Source organism: Parus major, chromosome 3 (genome assembly GCF_001522545.3).
Source record: "Parus major isolate Abel chromosome 3, Parus_major1.1, whole genome shotgun sequence".
Classification (NCBI taxonomy): Eukaryota; Metazoa; Chordata; class Aves; order Passeriformes; family Paridae; genus Parus; species Parus major.
In genome coordinates, this window is record NC_031770.1 from 15,577,128 (window position 1) to 15,593,522 (window position 16,395).

Below are 16,395 nucleotides of genomic sequence, written 5' to 3' on the forward strand. Positions count from 1 at the left end.
TGGTAACAGGGGGGTAACCAGGACTTATTTATTCTGGAGACTGAAGAGTGGTCACAAGGAATTCAAGTTTAGACTCAGAACCTCTGGGAGTCTGAAGAAAACTTTCTAAGGCAAAGAAAACTTTCTACAGTCCTCCTGACAGGGAGGCATTTCTGACTCGCCATAGAATGAATGACAAACTCCCTGCACACAAACACTTGCTCCCTTGCAATAAAGCATCAGCAGACCAAAATTTCAATGATTTTCCTGCCTGTCAGTTGCCACCAACACCTCTGGACTCTCCCTGACAAATTCCAGCCTGGGACCAAAAGTAGTTCTATGTAACACCAAGGACAGGACAGAGGCAGAGCCCTGTCCTGGCTTTGGTTCACTCACTGGAATAAACCAGCACAGCATTTAAACTGGCTGTTTATCCACCTCACTGCTGTAAGCACGTGCCTATCATTAGTATTTTATTGTCCCTACAGAGACAATGCAGGCAGGTTTCCACAGCAGGGGACGTCTCTGTGAGCACCCACTGCAGCAGGCAGGGCACAGGCAGCAGGGGAAGAATCCTTACTTCCCAAAAGGCCTCCCCTGGGCTGCGGGCCGGGCGGCGTAGTAGTACTGCTTGAACTCGTCCATCCACACCTCGGCCGTGCGCTTGGTGTTCCTGAGGGAGGCAACGAGACACACTGAAACCAAGGGGGCCTGCAGGGGGACACTTCCCAAAATGCACCAAATGAGCCATCCTGCCCTCTTCCCACCCTCAGCTTGGTCTTCACCCAAGCCCCCTCTGAGCCAGCCCATCCCTCACTACTGGAGAAGGTACTCCTTCCTTGCCATTACTCCAGGGGAAGTAAACAGAACACATCAGGCCAAACAAAGCTTGGATGAAGAATTCACCAGTGCAAACTCAGCTGGATGCCTTGTGTCCACCAGACCCAAAAGTGACGATTGTCTTAAGCATCATCTCCAAGGCAGGAGTGCCTGGGGTTTTATTTAGTGGCTGGGATGGAGCTCTGAAAAGCTTGCCAAATATTTCCGTTGTTTCAATCCTGGATGGACTCTCCGGCTTTGCACTCCTGGATTTCACTGAGGCAAACCTTAGCATTCAAAACCTACAGAGAAACCACCCCACCACAGTGCTGCAAGCATGAATGCCAGTCTCCCACGTCAGCCAGTTGTCTGCAGAAGGTTTTTGAACCTCAGAAAATCTTCTGTTGACTTCAGATGGCTCTAACTCCTCTTGCAAATGGGTTTCTTGCTCCATGCCTATCTGCCTATTCCTGCCCAGATCAGGGAAGTCCTCCAATCTCCTGCTCCAAGACAGGCTCCAGTGCCTCCAAGCTATTGCTGCCACACTACTAAGCTGCAGGTGCTGTGGGCAGGCTCTGGATCCAGCCAAGTCCCAGGTGCCCAGAAAAGAATTATTCTGCACATGAAACCAGCACCACACTGGAGCCTGAGCTGTCTCTCACACTGAAGTAGGGGCTCTGTGCAAATACAATCAGTATCTGGCAGAAAGGTGGAGATATTTTTTGCTAACACCTCTATTTAAACAGAAGTGCTACAGAGCATCAGGTTGCCAGGAGCTGCTTCTCCTCTCAGTCTATACACTGTAACATTAAGGCTGATAGATACCCTAAGGTTAATAACATCCCAGCTGCTGATGCCTACAGGTACATTTCTTCAGACTGATTTTCAGTTCCTTGCTGATTCATGGGTTTCCTCCTCTCTCTCTAAGGCAATAGTCTAAGTGCTCTTGCTCAACAGATGACTAAATCAGTGTCTACATCTGTACCTAACCTTCCTCAATGTGCAGGGTTCCTTTGTTTGTCTTCCTGATCTCATTTGAGTTTACAAGAAACACGGGGATAAATGCCAAGGCTCACACCCAGGCATGACACAGACATCCCCAGTGTCCCCAGAGGCCTGTCCCTGACAGGGAGTCAGAAGAGCTGTACCCATTCAAGCTCCCCTTGCTCCTCCTGCAGGTGATGCAATGCAGGTGCCACTTCTTCATTCAGTTTGCAGGGACTCTGACAGTGGAGATTTTGCCACTGATCCCAGGCCCCTCTGAAGTAGTCTTGCTTCACTACTGAAAGCAAGAACCCCCCTAGTGATTCTCAAATTTGTGCTCTGCTCCTTGATGCCAGTCCTGTGCCTGTCACCGCCACCCCCTTCCTGCTCCACACACTGTGTGCCTGGAAATCACACATTAGGTGTTAGTGAGAGGTGTAATTTGCACTCCCCCTTGTCTCAAGCAAAGGCTGAGGAAGCTGCAGAGAGCCTGGGTCAGCAGTAACCCTGTGGCAGACACGTGGGTCTTCACAAATGTTACTGGTTCTTTCTAACAGTGGGAAGCCCACACTAAAAGGAAAGCCTGGTGTGAAAGCACTCACAGCTGCAGGTTAGCTCAGAAACAACCCTGCATTTACTGTAAGTGCCCCCAGTGCTTTTCTCTGTCATTCACTTAAGCAACAACGTTCAGCCTCACACTCTAAAAATGGAGGAAATCCTTCCTGACCTCACTAGCTGCTCTGATCATCCTTCCCATGCCTATTCCCACTTCTGGATTTCCCCATTCTTTGCCTGATGTTTCCAGGATCTTAGCCCATTTCAGGCAGCTCTTTTAGTACCTGATTCAGTCTGTGTTCCTGTGTGTGAGGTGAGGTGCCCTTCAGCTGGCATGCCCTGGCAGTCCCTTTGGTGTCCACACCAGCAGGTGCAGCCCCCCACTGCTGCCTCTGCTCAGGAGACAGCACCAGCCTGGAGACAGAGCCACCCACTCCAGCAAGATGTGTGGCTCCCATCCCGGAGAGGCACTGAGAGCCAAATTTTCTGGTTCAGCTGAGCCACACTGAGCCCTCAGCTAAGGTCACTGGCTACTGACAGATGTTGCTGGCAGCCTGATTTCAGGTCATTAGAAATGTGTTCTGATGACCTCAAGGTCTAAACCATTTGATGTTCCGGTAGCCAGCACTCAGGGATGTGCTAGGGCCATCCCTCCATTTCTGTGCTGATGAAATGTACCATATAAATGTCCTATTTCTGTCATGTTCTCGACACTGGAGAAATCCTATGGGACAGATGTATTGACTTACATTTTCTTCAGCTCAAGAAATTCCTGCCCAAGGATATTTCAAAGTTTTCCAAACAAACTTTCCTGCCTGTCTTCTCTGCTCCCCCACTCCCTACAAGGCTGTTTCACAAAAAAACCAAAGCAAGCACAAACCACTTACTTAATGTATGTATTGGCATTTCCCTCTGGAAAGACGTACGGATGTTTCTTCCGAAAGACGTGTCCAACGCGGCTACAGGGGATGATTTCCAGGCTCCCTCCACACATCCACACACGGAAAGAGATTTCTGTAAGAGAAGCAGCTTCAGCACTTTGTCTTTCTGTCCTGGAGCAGTCTGAATCCTGGTGTTAGTTCTTACTTCATCTTCTGCAACATTAAACTGGGGTAAATCAATTACCAGACGGGCTTTCCTAGGCACAAGGGCCCTAAAAGCACATTTCAAAGCTTCTTTGCAAGCTGTTTGAAGTCAGTGCACTTGAAACCTGTCTCTAGCACAGCAGGTGCTATCACAATGGTGAGCATGAGACAGTAAGCAGGTCCCTTTTCATACACTGCAGAATCCTCTTGCCAGTTTTGTGCCTCCCTTATTACTTCTGCACTGCCTGTTTCAGAGTCACTCCCCTCCAAAGGGCCGTCAAGTTCACCAGGTGAGGCTATGAATTCTCTCCATTAATGACTACAACTGTCATTATCTTTATGAATCCACCACTGACTCTGCAAAGTGAACAGAGCTGTGCATCCATCGCCTGTCCCAAAATGGACAGCAGCTTACCCTTCCCAGGTACTCTGGGCCTTCAGTGCCAATAATGCAATCAAGCAAGGCACACACCTTCACACAGGCAAAGGTCAGCGGTGGGAGGGATTATCCCAAAGATCTGGATAAGTTATCAGTATGGGAAATGTCTCCCAGTCACTCCAAGCCACTCAGTGGCTGGCCCACAGGGCCCTTCTCAAGGAAAATGAGCCTGTGGCACAACTGACACCAGAAGTAATAAAGCTCTTGGCAGGGAGCTGGATGAGGTAGGAAGGGTAAGCAGAATGGCTGATCTAATGGGTCCATCTGGCCCTGATGCTTATGAAGCTATGAATCTGTAGCTCTATTGTCAGACAGTCAAGCTCAGACAGAATCGGCCTGGAAAAGAGATGAAATGAAAATGAAAAGGCTTCTGCAGTTCTTTGAATCCTATTTTATCGTCTGTTGACAGTGCAGAGCTACATGTAGCATGCATCTATCTCAAAACTAATAATTCCTTTTCACACACACACCCATTTAACTACAGAATTAAGACAGCAGAACACCCATTGTCTTTGCCAGCTTCTGCTCCCATCAGTCCCCTCATATACACCAGCACAAGGATGACTTGTCCCCAGGTCAGATACTGGCAAGACAAGCACTTGTGGCAGGAAGGCCAATTGGGCAGTGTGGACAGGACTCCTCCTCCTCCTCCAAGGGCAGGCACTGCTGGCTTACAAAACCTCCATCCCTCCAAAAACAGCTCACAGCTTCAGGGAGCAAAGGCCAACTGGAGCCTGGAACTCCAAAGCCCTCTGAGCACGCACTGCTCAGCCCTGAGCTGCTGCAGAGGTGGGAGCCAGGTTCATGTTGCTCCCATCCTGCTCCCAGCACTACCTGCCCGCTCCTGAGCTGATGGAAATGGGAGGCTGACACAGCTGCAAAGCCTTCTTGCCTTGATGCCTGGGTCCAAAATCCAAGGCTTTGATCCCATCCCCAACAACTTGCCCTGGCAGCAGGGACAAGCAATGGCAGGGGTGGGAAAGCACAGCAGGGAGCAGTATTCCTTTCCAGAAATTCCGTTCCCTTCCCTTCACTGTTGTGTTTACATGCAAGAGCTGCCAACAGCAGCTGGAGCCTCACCGCTTTCCCCAGTGCTGGGTATTAAGAGGCCAATAAAACGTGCCCTTGTGCCATATCCTGGTGCTATATTGGGAGCAACCTTAATCACAGCTGCAGGGAAATGAGATTATGGCAGGATGCGGCCACTCTAAGCTGCTGCTCTTGGCTCCCTTTGCACGTGGCTTTTGCAGTCACTTGTCTGTGTGTCACAGCACTGGCCACTCCGCTGGCACTGCTGTGTCAGTCACAAGGACACCTGACACAAGGGGACAACCAGCTGAGCAGCTGTGGAGCACAGCGTGGCTACTGCAAGCTGCCTTCCCCTCCTCCGGTCCTTCTGGGAGAAGAGCAGCTCCCTGATGTGCTAAAAGGGAAATACACCATTCAGTCCTTGCCTGATCTTTTTAAAGCCTAATGAAGAGGTCATCTCTGTGTACTGTGAACTAGAATGAGGACACAGTGCACAGGAGATGCTGAGGAGTCTGAGCTCTCAGCTTCAGGCTAGCTGTACCCTGCAGAGCCTGCTCCAGGTACAGCAGAAACAATAAAAGCACAAGTTTCCACAGGGAGGGATCACTCATGGAGCCATCCATGGCAGGTGACAAACAAGGTCTCTGACAGGCAGCCAGGAGCTAAGTGTCCCAAGGGAAGGCAAACTGAAGCACCAACTAAAGCATGGTACAGGGTCAGCTCAGAGAGCCAGGGGAGCAGGAACCAACAGTGTGCTTCCCTTGATCCTCAAGAGATGTTGCTAGTGCACGTGGCCCCTCCAAGTGACCCCCAGGAAGGGTGTGAGCAGTACATGTTGGGCTGTGCTGGACTTGGCCTTCATTCAGCAAAACACCTCTAGCACTTCTCGCTGGCCTGCAAGTCCTTCCTGCCACTACCCATTTACAGGGAATTCAGTAAATTTAAGACACAAAACACCTACAGCGTCCTCCTTCAAAGCCAAACACACTCACTTTTGTTCTGCCTGAAGCCTCCAGCCCCCTCCAGCTGCCCCCTCAGTACCATTAAAGGCAGCAGCACTGCTCCTCCCCCTCAGGACTAAGCTATCAGCAAGACTGTGGTTCACTCTAAGTGCCCAAAACAAGCAGGTCAGCTCCTGCTGTCCATTCCCTGCCCAGAGCCAGCAGGGTGCAAAGGAGAGATGGGACAAGCCGCCCTTGACTACTGCACCTGCAGGAGATGGAGCTATGAGCCAGGCATGCTTCTGCTCCCAGGGCAATGGGCAAGATGGGGTCTGCCCTGCTGCTATGCAGACCTACACTTTGTTGTTGCCATGTTAACCTTGATTTTGCTTTATCACAGGAGGCCTTGGTACACCCTGCAGCACTGCTAGAGATGTTTGGTCAGGACCATCCTCCTGGGGCACAGCACCAGTAAGGGAAACCTCTCCTCTGCAGGATGTGCCATAACCAGGCGTAAGGAGCACAATGCCTTCTGTTACAGGGCGTGGGACAAGCTGCCAGGATGCAACTTCCCCCAAGAGCAGGCTGTCCTGTCATTGTTCATCTCCCAGGAGCAGCTCCTGCTGGCTGCTGTCAGAGACAAATGACAAGCACAGGCAGCAGGTCAGGCACAGCATGGCAGTTCCCCTCCTGCTCTTCTCCTGTCTAGTTCCCTTCTTGAATGCTTTATTTGGGTTATTGATCCAGCAGGAGAGGTGGGAGGGCTGCCACTCCCCTCCCAGGTTTCCTCACAGCCCCTCCACTCAGATACTTTGGGTCAGCCCACAGGCAAGATACCCGCCCACAGGCAAGATACCCGCCCACAGAAAGAAAGCACGAAAGAGTGAGATTCCTACTGCATAGCGAGATATAAATAAATAAAATATATCTAGAGGGACAAGGCATGTGAAGGAAACACCAGTGCCAAGCAGTGGATGGATTACTGCAAAGAGGCAGCATCTGCTCCCCTGGATGACTGACAGCATCGCTGTGTGTGTTACGACACAAGAGCCTTCCTTCCTGGCTAACCCCACTCCCCAGAGGTGCAAGCTACTAAAGCCAGGTTCTGATCTGTCTGCCTGACATCGAGTGCCTCCCCTTGCTCTCGTGGGTACAGTGTATTGTTCTGATCCCCAGCATCACTGCAGCTTCAAAGGGAGAACAGTCCAGCCTGATCCAGCTCTGCTTTACAAGGGGACAAGGGACAGGCTGTTACCTCTTTCATGTGCCCTTTCAAGTGTGCTTGCAGGAGATTTCTTTATGTCCATCTTGTCCCATGATAAGGGCCAGAGGTGACAGAATTTAGGTCAGCTCAACCCTTTTTCTTTGGTGCAGGAAAAGTGACAGTATCACAGAAAGCCAGGCAGCATCCAGCCACCCAGGGATACAGGAATGGATACAGCCCATGTACTGGAATGGAAGCAGCCCTGCTACTTTGCCACCTGTTTGCTGCATGCTGATGGACCTACAGTATCAGGTACTCTGCAAACTCAAAGAGGGACTGGTACCTCAGTTCAAAGCTTGGAAATGCTGTCATTAATGGAGTAAGACATATTCTTTGCTTTATTAAGGAGAAAATAAGATCAGGGAGGGTGCATGTAGTGTTTTCTCATCTGTTGGTAACACCAAAGTTGAAAACTGTGTGGTTGAAGGTTATTTACCTACAGAAAATCAAAGCAGCATGGAAGGCAGGCAGTCCCAAGTACCAACAATTGCTCACTTCCCATCATTCGTGGTTGCTGGATCTCTCACTCTCCTAAGACCACAACCTATGAATGTAAATGAGGGAAACCACCCAGAGCATTCAAAGTGAAGTTTGAAATGACCTTGTATCCATCTGGCCTGACTCAGAAAGGGAAGCCAACACAGCAAGGCATAGGAGGATGAAGAACAACTCACCAAAGTTCTCCCCACCCCAGATGTCCATGGCACTGTCGTACTTCCCCAGGTGGTTGAACCAGGCCTTGTCGATCACAAACAGCCCCCCAGCAATGATGGGTGTCCTGAAGAACGGACAAGGAGAAGAGGACACACTCTCAAGCACTGCCGCAGCACCTGGACGCACAGAAGCAGCCCTTCCCTTTGCCTCCTCTTCCATGACCAGGACATTACCTATGTGTCGCCTTCTCACCAAGAAAAGGATGAAACCCCTCAAAATGCATCTGAGCCTTTCTTTCAGCCGCCTTGGTGTTTTGCTGTCAATCATAAATTGCCTGGCACTTAATGACTGGCTAATGCACCCGTCAGCACAACTCCTACAAGCCCGAAGTTCACAGCCCTGATTGTAGGCTTCAGCATCAAAAATGCACTTAGCACTCGGGGATATTCACTCAGACAGGCTTTTTGCCTGGAGCCAGCCTATTAAGAGCACCATTCCACTGGGGAGAGGAAGGCAGAGCCAATTCAGAAGGGCTTTTTAAAAGCCATCACTAGCTGTGTGATCTTTATTTCAAACCAGGGTTATTTTTCTTTCTTTGGATTAGCTAAGAAAACTGCACAGAGAAGGCCTGTGGAGGGGGGGGGAGAGCAGACCCAGAAGATAGCTTGAGGAGACTTGCTGTTTGCTGGCACAAGTTCCATCCCCATTCAACTGGAGACAGTGTGGATGCCTCAGTATAGGCTTGGGAGGAGCCCAAGCCTATACTTGGGGGGAATGCTGTGCCCAGGCTGATCTCCACAGTGCCCTACACAGCAGTGTGATCAGGAATACAAGGCCAGCCTCTGGGAAGCCAGTGAGAGCTCCTGTTAACAGCAGCATCCTAAGGAGAAGCAGTGCTTTTCTCCCCTGGGAGCCCTCTGAGGCCCTCAGCTTCTCCCAGCACTTGGTGTCTTCCATGTCTTACATCTGGCTGGGGCTGCAGACACCAGCACCAGGCTTGCTGCCAGCAGAGATGTCCAGCAGAATGAAGGATCCCCTCCATTCCATGGCATGAGAACAATGGCACCTCCTCTGCTGTTCAGCTTGACTTCCTCTCCAGTACATCCCCATTTCAGAGTCTTCAGTGAGGTCCAGAAGAGCAGTACTGATCTGGGAAGGCTGGACTAGACACCAAGCTTATCATGTGGGCTGAGGACACTGCCTTATTTTTAAGTGGTAGGTGACCTGAGAGAAGCAGCTGTCTACAGCACTGGCCTTCTCCCCTAACCATAATCCTTAGTACTACCAAAACCCCAGTAAGCATAAACACACCCCCCTTCTATCTCTGTGGCATTCTCAGGCTTCATTGTTGGAAGGTGAAGTTGTACTACAAAACCCAGGCTAGCCAGAAGCTTGCTAGAGGTACTAGAAGTTCGAAGCTGTCCTGGAAGAGATTGCACACTGCTGTGGTGCACAGGGACACACATAAGAAAAGCCTGTCCTGCCTCACTCGGGTGCCTCCTTCCCCCTCCTGACTTACTTAATGGGCTCGGTGGGATCAAGTCGTTTGGCTTTCTGCTCCGGGGAAAGCTGCTCCCATTTGAAATGCAGACTCCAGTCAAAACCTAAAACCAGAGTAGAGAAATGCCATGGGGAAATTAGAAATTGATACGGATTAGGAGGCAATGCAGGCTGCGGAAGCTGTGTTTGATGGAACATTTTCCTGACTTTCAAATGACTTAAGCCACAGAGATGCAGCTCTTGAGAGAAAAGTCCAATGCCTAAGATATTTTACTACTACATATGAACAAGAAACAACACATTGCATTGCAATTTCAAAGTCAAGTGCTCCAAAGGCAGGAAAAGTCAGAATTAAAGCTGCTGCTGAAACCTAGTCCCCCTGTGCACACAGAAGCACGCTCTGATGGATACTATGTGCTACAAATAGCCCAGGCATATTAATAAGCAGTGCACTTGCATCCTCCAGTTCTTGCCTAGACATCTCTCATCTCCTCCTGTCACTTCCAGTGCTGCCCAGGGTGGCTTTGACATGACCCTTCCGTCCTGCTTGACTGCCTCATCCACTGCAGCAAGCACATTCCCCACGCCACACCTGCCTGTGTGTGGGGCAGCCTGGGAGCAGCCAGCGGGAGCACTGAGCAGTGTTAATGTGCTTTTCTGTGAGGCAGCAGCAGACAGGTGTGGTGCAAAGGCCAGTGCACATTCCCACCATGGAATGGATGCCCACAGGACACACACAAAGCTCAGACTTACCTCCTCTGAGGTCTGAGGAAGCTGCCACGTAGGCAAAAGTGTCCAGGTTGATGATGTCAATAACAGGACTGACCACTCGGGTGGGATCCTGCAAAGCAGAACCAAAAACACCCATGACTTCAGATGACACCATTCAAACTGGGCAAGGGACTCCAAACTCCTGGAGACACCAAGTGGCTGGAAACATTGGTGTCACCTGGTTTTGCTAGGGACAAGTGCCCTTCACTGCCTCCTCATCCTCAGACTGTGCCTGTACTTGGCACCCAGCTGGGCTGGATGCAAAGCTCCTTCTGCCTTTTGCAAATTCACCAAAATATTCCCCTTTCACTTTCCTTAAATTCTTTTAACTGGATTTCAGAAGTCCAAGTGACAAACAGGCAATTGAAATGACAGAGGAAAAACACAGCCAAATAGCTTAAATATGGGTATTTTTTTAAATGCACCAACTATGGCAGTACAGTTGGTTTTGCCAAAGGTGTGAAAGGGTTAAAAAAGAAAGACATGATTTATTCAAAATAGTTGGTGGTGATTTAATTAACATCTTGTTATGGGCAAAGAGATTATACAAACAGTTATGAACAAAAATATCTACAGGAGGAAGAGACTCTGACAGCTTTGACTGGTCTCTTATCTCCCTTTTTCTTTTCAAAAATCCCAAACTCCAATTATAGCTCAAACTTCAAGGTTTTACCCTCACCAGATCAAATTGTTTTTCACAGCTATACAAAGGAAAGCATCTGAGCACACTCGGGCTTGCTCTCTCACTGGGGAAAGACTTTGTTTTAGAAATTAGTCCTGACAAAGAAGTATTCAAATTCAGCTGTAGGAAGAAGCAACCAAAGGCCGTGAGCTGGGAGCTGGACTAGAGCTGATTTTCCAATTGAGCATGACAAATACTTGGTATTTCCATAACAGGGTCAAGCCAGGGGTCTCACCATCACTTTCTGTGAGTCAAACATCTCACTGAAAGGGCAAGGTCTGCTGCGCCTCTGTACTACACGGGGAAACACAAGCCACATCCAAGCATGATGTGCCTTTCAAACCCACCAAATCCATTGTGGCTCCTGCACAGTGCCCCCCAAGCTGTCATAGCCCAGGACAGCCAAGCATCCTTTAATTGCCTGAGGCTAGGGGGAAGGTTTTAAGTGAAGCATCTGCTTTGTGTGCTGAGCATTGCATCCACTCATTTAAAACCTGCCCCTCAAGCATCTTACTGGTGAGCACTTCTAGCTAGCTGACACTCACCCCCAATTTTCAATTCCACTGCTACTCACTGCATGGCACAACTTCTTGTAAGAAAATCCCCTTCACATCTGGGCTGAGTGCACTACTGCAAAATGCTACCCTTGAGCAGTGCTGTCTTCTCCCTGCCTCACTTTCCCTGCCAGGTCCTGGGAACATTTATATTTACTCAGCTTTCATGAAGGTCTCTCTGACCCTCAAAAGAAAAGCACGGCATGCTCAAGAGCACAGAGCTGTTGCTATGATTTATTTTGGGCTGAGCACCAGATCTTATTATAGGCAGCTTCATCTTTCTGGGTTTTTTTTTGATACCCACCCATACCAGGGCATATTAATATTAACAACACTCAAACCTCCAAGTCTCTCTCACAAACCTGAGAATTCATTTCTGCAATGCACTTCTCGAACACACCTATGTACGGATCTAAAAACTCTGGAAATGGTCCTGAAGATAACAAATATGTTTCAGCCTTGAAGAACCTTGGCTGCAGCGTGGCTCTCAGCCTCTACATCCTGACCTTGTAATGGTAAACAAAAAGGACCACAGTTCCACCTCTGGCCCCACAGCAGGATTAGGCAAAGATTAGGCAGGCTGCCCCTCATATGTCTTCTTTTTCCCAGGAAAGCACCAGACTGAGGGATATTTGAGCTGGGAGTTGGGGGTCACCATTCTTGGTTCATCCCAGTACTGTTTGCAAATCCAGTTTTGGGGCAAGCTTGTTGAGTCATATTGTAAAAATACCTCAGGATGGATAATTACATTTTTAGCAAAGTTACTCAGTTGAAATGCACCATTAACAGCTTTAGAGATGTTTGTTCCAGAAGTAAAAATAAGACCACAGGCCCACACTCTCAACCACATGTTTGCAAACATGCTGGTAGAAGACACTGACCATCACTGCTGCTCTCTGAGACAGGCACTCTCCCAGGCACAGGGCTGAGATCCTCCAGAACCTCTCTCTCTCCTCCACACTCCCATTACCTGCTCTTCCTGCTTGTTTCCAAATCCATATGCTGGTTATGTGCTGCCCACACCCACCAGTGAGCATCAGCTTTGGTGGGGAGGAAAACCATCAGCTGCTGGGAAGGCTCGAGGTGGAGCTTGAGGGGCACCTCCACACGGGTGCATGGTGGCACACATGGGCTCTGGCACTTCCCAGCATGGAAAGTGGCAGGAATAGCTGCTCTGGCTGAGAAAATGAGAGAAGTGATGCATGGGGTGGCTGGGCTGTGGTGGCAAAAGTGATGTGTGTGCTTCGAGGCACTCAGCAGTCGTTTGCTTGAACTTAAACCACATTAGCACAAAACAGATAGTTCCTAGGAGCAACAGAGAGAGAACATGCTCTTCCTAGGCAGCTGATCCTCATGGAGCAGTTGGACAGGGAGCCCATCTCTTGAGCACAGCCTGAAGGTGGCAGCAGTAACATTTCATACACTTCACTGATCAATACTGTAACCCTGCTGGCAAGGATGGGTACGGGGTGCCTGGGAGGAGACCGTGGAGTCTGCCCTTATCCCGCAGTTTCTGTGAGCAGTTAAAAAGCAGGCAAGCGGGAACCTCTGGCTTTGCAGGTTCCTCAACGCTCTTTGTAGTACATCTCCCCTGCTGCCTGAGGCTGCCAGATACTGGACAAGGTCAGGGCAGTATGAGCAGCACTGCAAGCTTCCAGACTGCCTTACTTCCAGCTGGGGAAAGATTCAATCCAGAAGAGTTCACAGGGGTGATGTGTGTGTTTGATCCTGCATTCAGACCACAAGGCATTGGAACTCCTTTGGTGATGCTGCACGTGGCATTCACGCACACCTACCCCATGGGTGCGGGACATGGGGCACCGTCCTGGAGCTGATCTGAAAGCAGATCTGCCAGCCCCCTTCCTGCTGCCTTCACTGCCCTTCTCCTGACAAAACACATCAAAAGCCCTGCTTGGGAACGAGGAAATTGCTCTGGATACTCCTCACTGAAGTACAAGCAGGGCTTTGGCAAAAAGCAGGGAATGCCTGCCTTTAGAAAGCCCAGAGGAACAAGTGATGCTGACAAATTTAGAAGTGAACCCCACTCTGGCCAGGCCAGCCACGAGGCTCCAGAGGGACATCACAGCACGTGCTCTCATAACTTACCAGAGGCACAATCCATGATATGAAAAGACCATTTTCATTACATCTCCAGCTATCAGCAGCTCTGTGGCCAGCCTGCCAGACGAGGTTGGGACCTCTCCAGCGCTGGCTGTGCTGCGAGTGCCAGCAGCACCGACTGGCCTCACTCATGTGGAGGGACCTGACCTGGTGCTGTGCCCCCTTCCCCCAGTCCCTTCACTGACACACAGAGAGGATGCACAGCCCAGCCATCACAGCTGTCACATCTGCAGGTGTGAAAGGCAGGATGCATCAGGTGAGGGGCACTGTGAACACCAGCCAGGCAGGTTTTTCCATGACCCACCACCTCAGCCTCCCCTTGCTCCTCAGCTGCCCTTATGTCAATGCAACTCAGGAGTTGTAAAAGTGCTGAGTAATTAACACCAGCCATCAGGAGCCAGAGGTGTAGCAAGGGTGAAGGAGCGAGGCACAGCAAAGGGAAAGGATGGTGCATCTGCACTGGAGATGAAGGCTTCGATCCCTGCGCTCTGCTGCCAGCAGGTCACGGGCACAGAGCTCCCCTGACTGGAGTGACAAGGCGCCAGCAGCCTCTGTGTGCACGTCTGGCAAGAGCCTCCACCAGAGAAAGGCAAATGTCATTGTCTGCTCCCAAATCAGCAGAATTTAAATCCTATTAAATCAATTTATTAGCACTTAATTTGCATGAAATTAAATTCGGCCCCTATTCAAGGAGCCGTCACTCCCTTAAATCATCATCACTGAGCATCTTACACGAGCCTAATTAAAATCTCTCTGGAGCACTGCCCACGTATTCCCCTATCACCACTCAACCTGTGCTTGCCAGTTAGAGTCCCACTGCCCTGGGAGACACCTTGTCCCACCCACCCACCTGCTCCCCCAGTCACACAGACACCTCACCTGCCTGCTGGGTGGAGGAAGACCAGAAAAGGCCACTTTGTACCCCAAAAAGCCTCCTTGTACCCCTTACTTGGATGCTTGTATGTAGCTGGTTATGGTTGGATGGTCATGCCCTCTGAGAGGAAGAGGAGGGGGACACTGGGGATGCATCCCCTGAGGGTGACTCTGGTCTCCCAGGAGCACTCACCTCTTTGATCCTCTGCAGCAGAGGGAGCAGCCAGTCCTTATTCACCTCGCAGTGACTGTCCAGGAATGTCAGGACACCTGCTTTTGCCACATCTGCCCCTCGGATTCGGGACCGGATCAGACCTGCTCAGGGACACACCATGTCAGCTGCTGCCCAGATGGCTGGGTAACATCCCCAGCCTCCTCCACTCGTGCTTCTCCTGGGTTTTAACCTGCCTAAATCCCACCCAGATAAAACATGGCCCAGGTTCACAGTCTCCTTTCCAGTGCTGCAAGGTATGCCAAGCATTTCCCAAGATCCCCAAAGAAATAAATGGCTCCAACCAAGGTTACTGATTTATGGCATTTATGCCAATATGTAGTTTGCACAATTAGTTCTACTGTCACCTTCTGGTTCAAAACGTGACTCAAAATGCTTTCATGACCCTCTGCAGACAACAAATCTAACAGAGATGTGAGGCAGTGGGGAATGAGACAGAAGAGTTGAGGGTGGGAACACCTTGTGCCAGAATTAAGCTTTTCTCAGACTAATTTTTCCTGCTGTGTCCCAGTGAGCCCCAGATCTCTCCCCCACCCTGAGAGCACCACTGATCTGCAGCTCAGTGAAAACACATTTTCTGCCAAGGAAAGACAGTTGGCTTTTCAAGGTGCTTGACTTATCAGTGCCACAATGATGAATTTGGAATAATTTGGAGATGGGCATGGATTGCTGCATGCATTTGTGAGAAAGAAAAACAAAAAAAAGAGGGAGGTCATGGAAAGCAGCTGCACACATGGATTTCACACTAGACTCTTTAGCAATATCACTGCTCTTAAAGATGCCCTGTTCCTACTTATGCAGGTTAACCAGCTTTCCAACACTTCTCCTGCTTGCAGTGGATGCTCAAGGGAACCATGGCATAAGAAAGGAGATGGTTTGCTGGCAAACAAGAGGAGACACTGGTGACTCAAGGGGAGAAAAACTTCTTTATGAAGGAGAAACAGTGGCAATACAAGGGGGCATAGGGGCAGATAAAGAGAGACAGGATTCCAGGGAGAAGCCATGCATCAGGTTGATGCATGACTGACTCTCATACTAAAATTCCCTAGGGGAAAGGAGTTAAGGAACAGCTTCTGAGCAGGAGAGGGAACACATGAACAAAGCCTGGAGCATCCAGCATTTGCCAAGGTCTCCTCCTGCAATGCAGACTTGTCCCTGTATCTCTCTGTGACTCCAAAGATCTTGTGCATAGGTATGTTCTTCTTTACCCATCCCTGCCCTTCCCAAATGCTGGCAGCCCCTGGGGGATACAGTTTAAGCAATGTACTCAGCAAGGTAAGGCTGAATTCCCACACTGTGACTGATCTATAGAGCACCAATAACTGCAGGTCTATCAACTGCTGTGGATGAGCACACACATACCCTCATAGCACAGGGCAGAGAGGTGAGAAGAAGGTGCTGGTCTATGGAGATCTCCCTTAACCTCCTGCCAAAGCAGGAATGTCTCTTACACCCATGGGGCCTGATGCCACCCTGTCACCAGACCTGCAGAGCTGAAACCCTCTGCAGAAAGAATCCACACAGAAAAGAACCTTCTCCACTCCTCAGTCTCAAACCAACACTGACCTGGATGCACACCTTGGATTTGTAGCATCAAAAATCTTCATTTAGTTATCCTAATACTGCAAACCAGGATTTGAAACACGCATTCAGACTATGGGGAATGGGAAGATGTCTCAAAAGGTTGCCAGCAGCAGCCCAGTAGGACATGCATTCATCCTCCATATAGCCCTTCTTAATCTCTCAAATATAATTAATTATTAAAAAAAAATAAAAATCCCACAGAAGCAGCAGGAGCAGATCTTCTCTCTTTCATTAGAGCAAACATCTTTACAAATAAGACCCGGGGCTTTGTTTTGCCTGTTCTAATTTTCTGGCTAATAAGCTACAGCTGAGCCTCACTGGATCTCTTA

At 49.7% G+C, this 16,395-nt stretch overlaps 1 protein-coding gene across 1 annotated transcript in view; it reads right to left on the reverse strand.

The window, feature by feature from the left end:
* GALNT14 (polypeptide N-acetylgalactosaminyltransferase 14) overlaps positions 1 to 16,395 on the reverse strand; it is a 92,506-nt gene that overhangs the window by 13,292 nt on the left and 62,819 nt on the right. Inside the window, exons 6-11 of the mRNA XM_015623271.2 lie at positions 14,444 to 14,565; positions 10,003 to 10,090; positions 9,269 to 9,353; positions 7,770 to 7,873; positions 3,225 to 3,351; positions 560 to 652 (exon numbers count right to left, since the gene is read on the reverse strand). Coding sequence (XP_015478757.1) covers positions 560 to 652; positions 3,225 to 3,351; positions 7,770 to 7,873; positions 9,269 to 9,353; positions 10,003 to 10,090; positions 14,444 to 14,565 — 619 coding nt within the window. The remainder of the gene's footprint in view (positions 1 to 559; positions 653 to 3,224; positions 3,352 to 7,769; positions 7,874 to 9,268; positions 9,354 to 10,002; positions 10,091 to 14,443; positions 14,566 to 16,395) is intronic.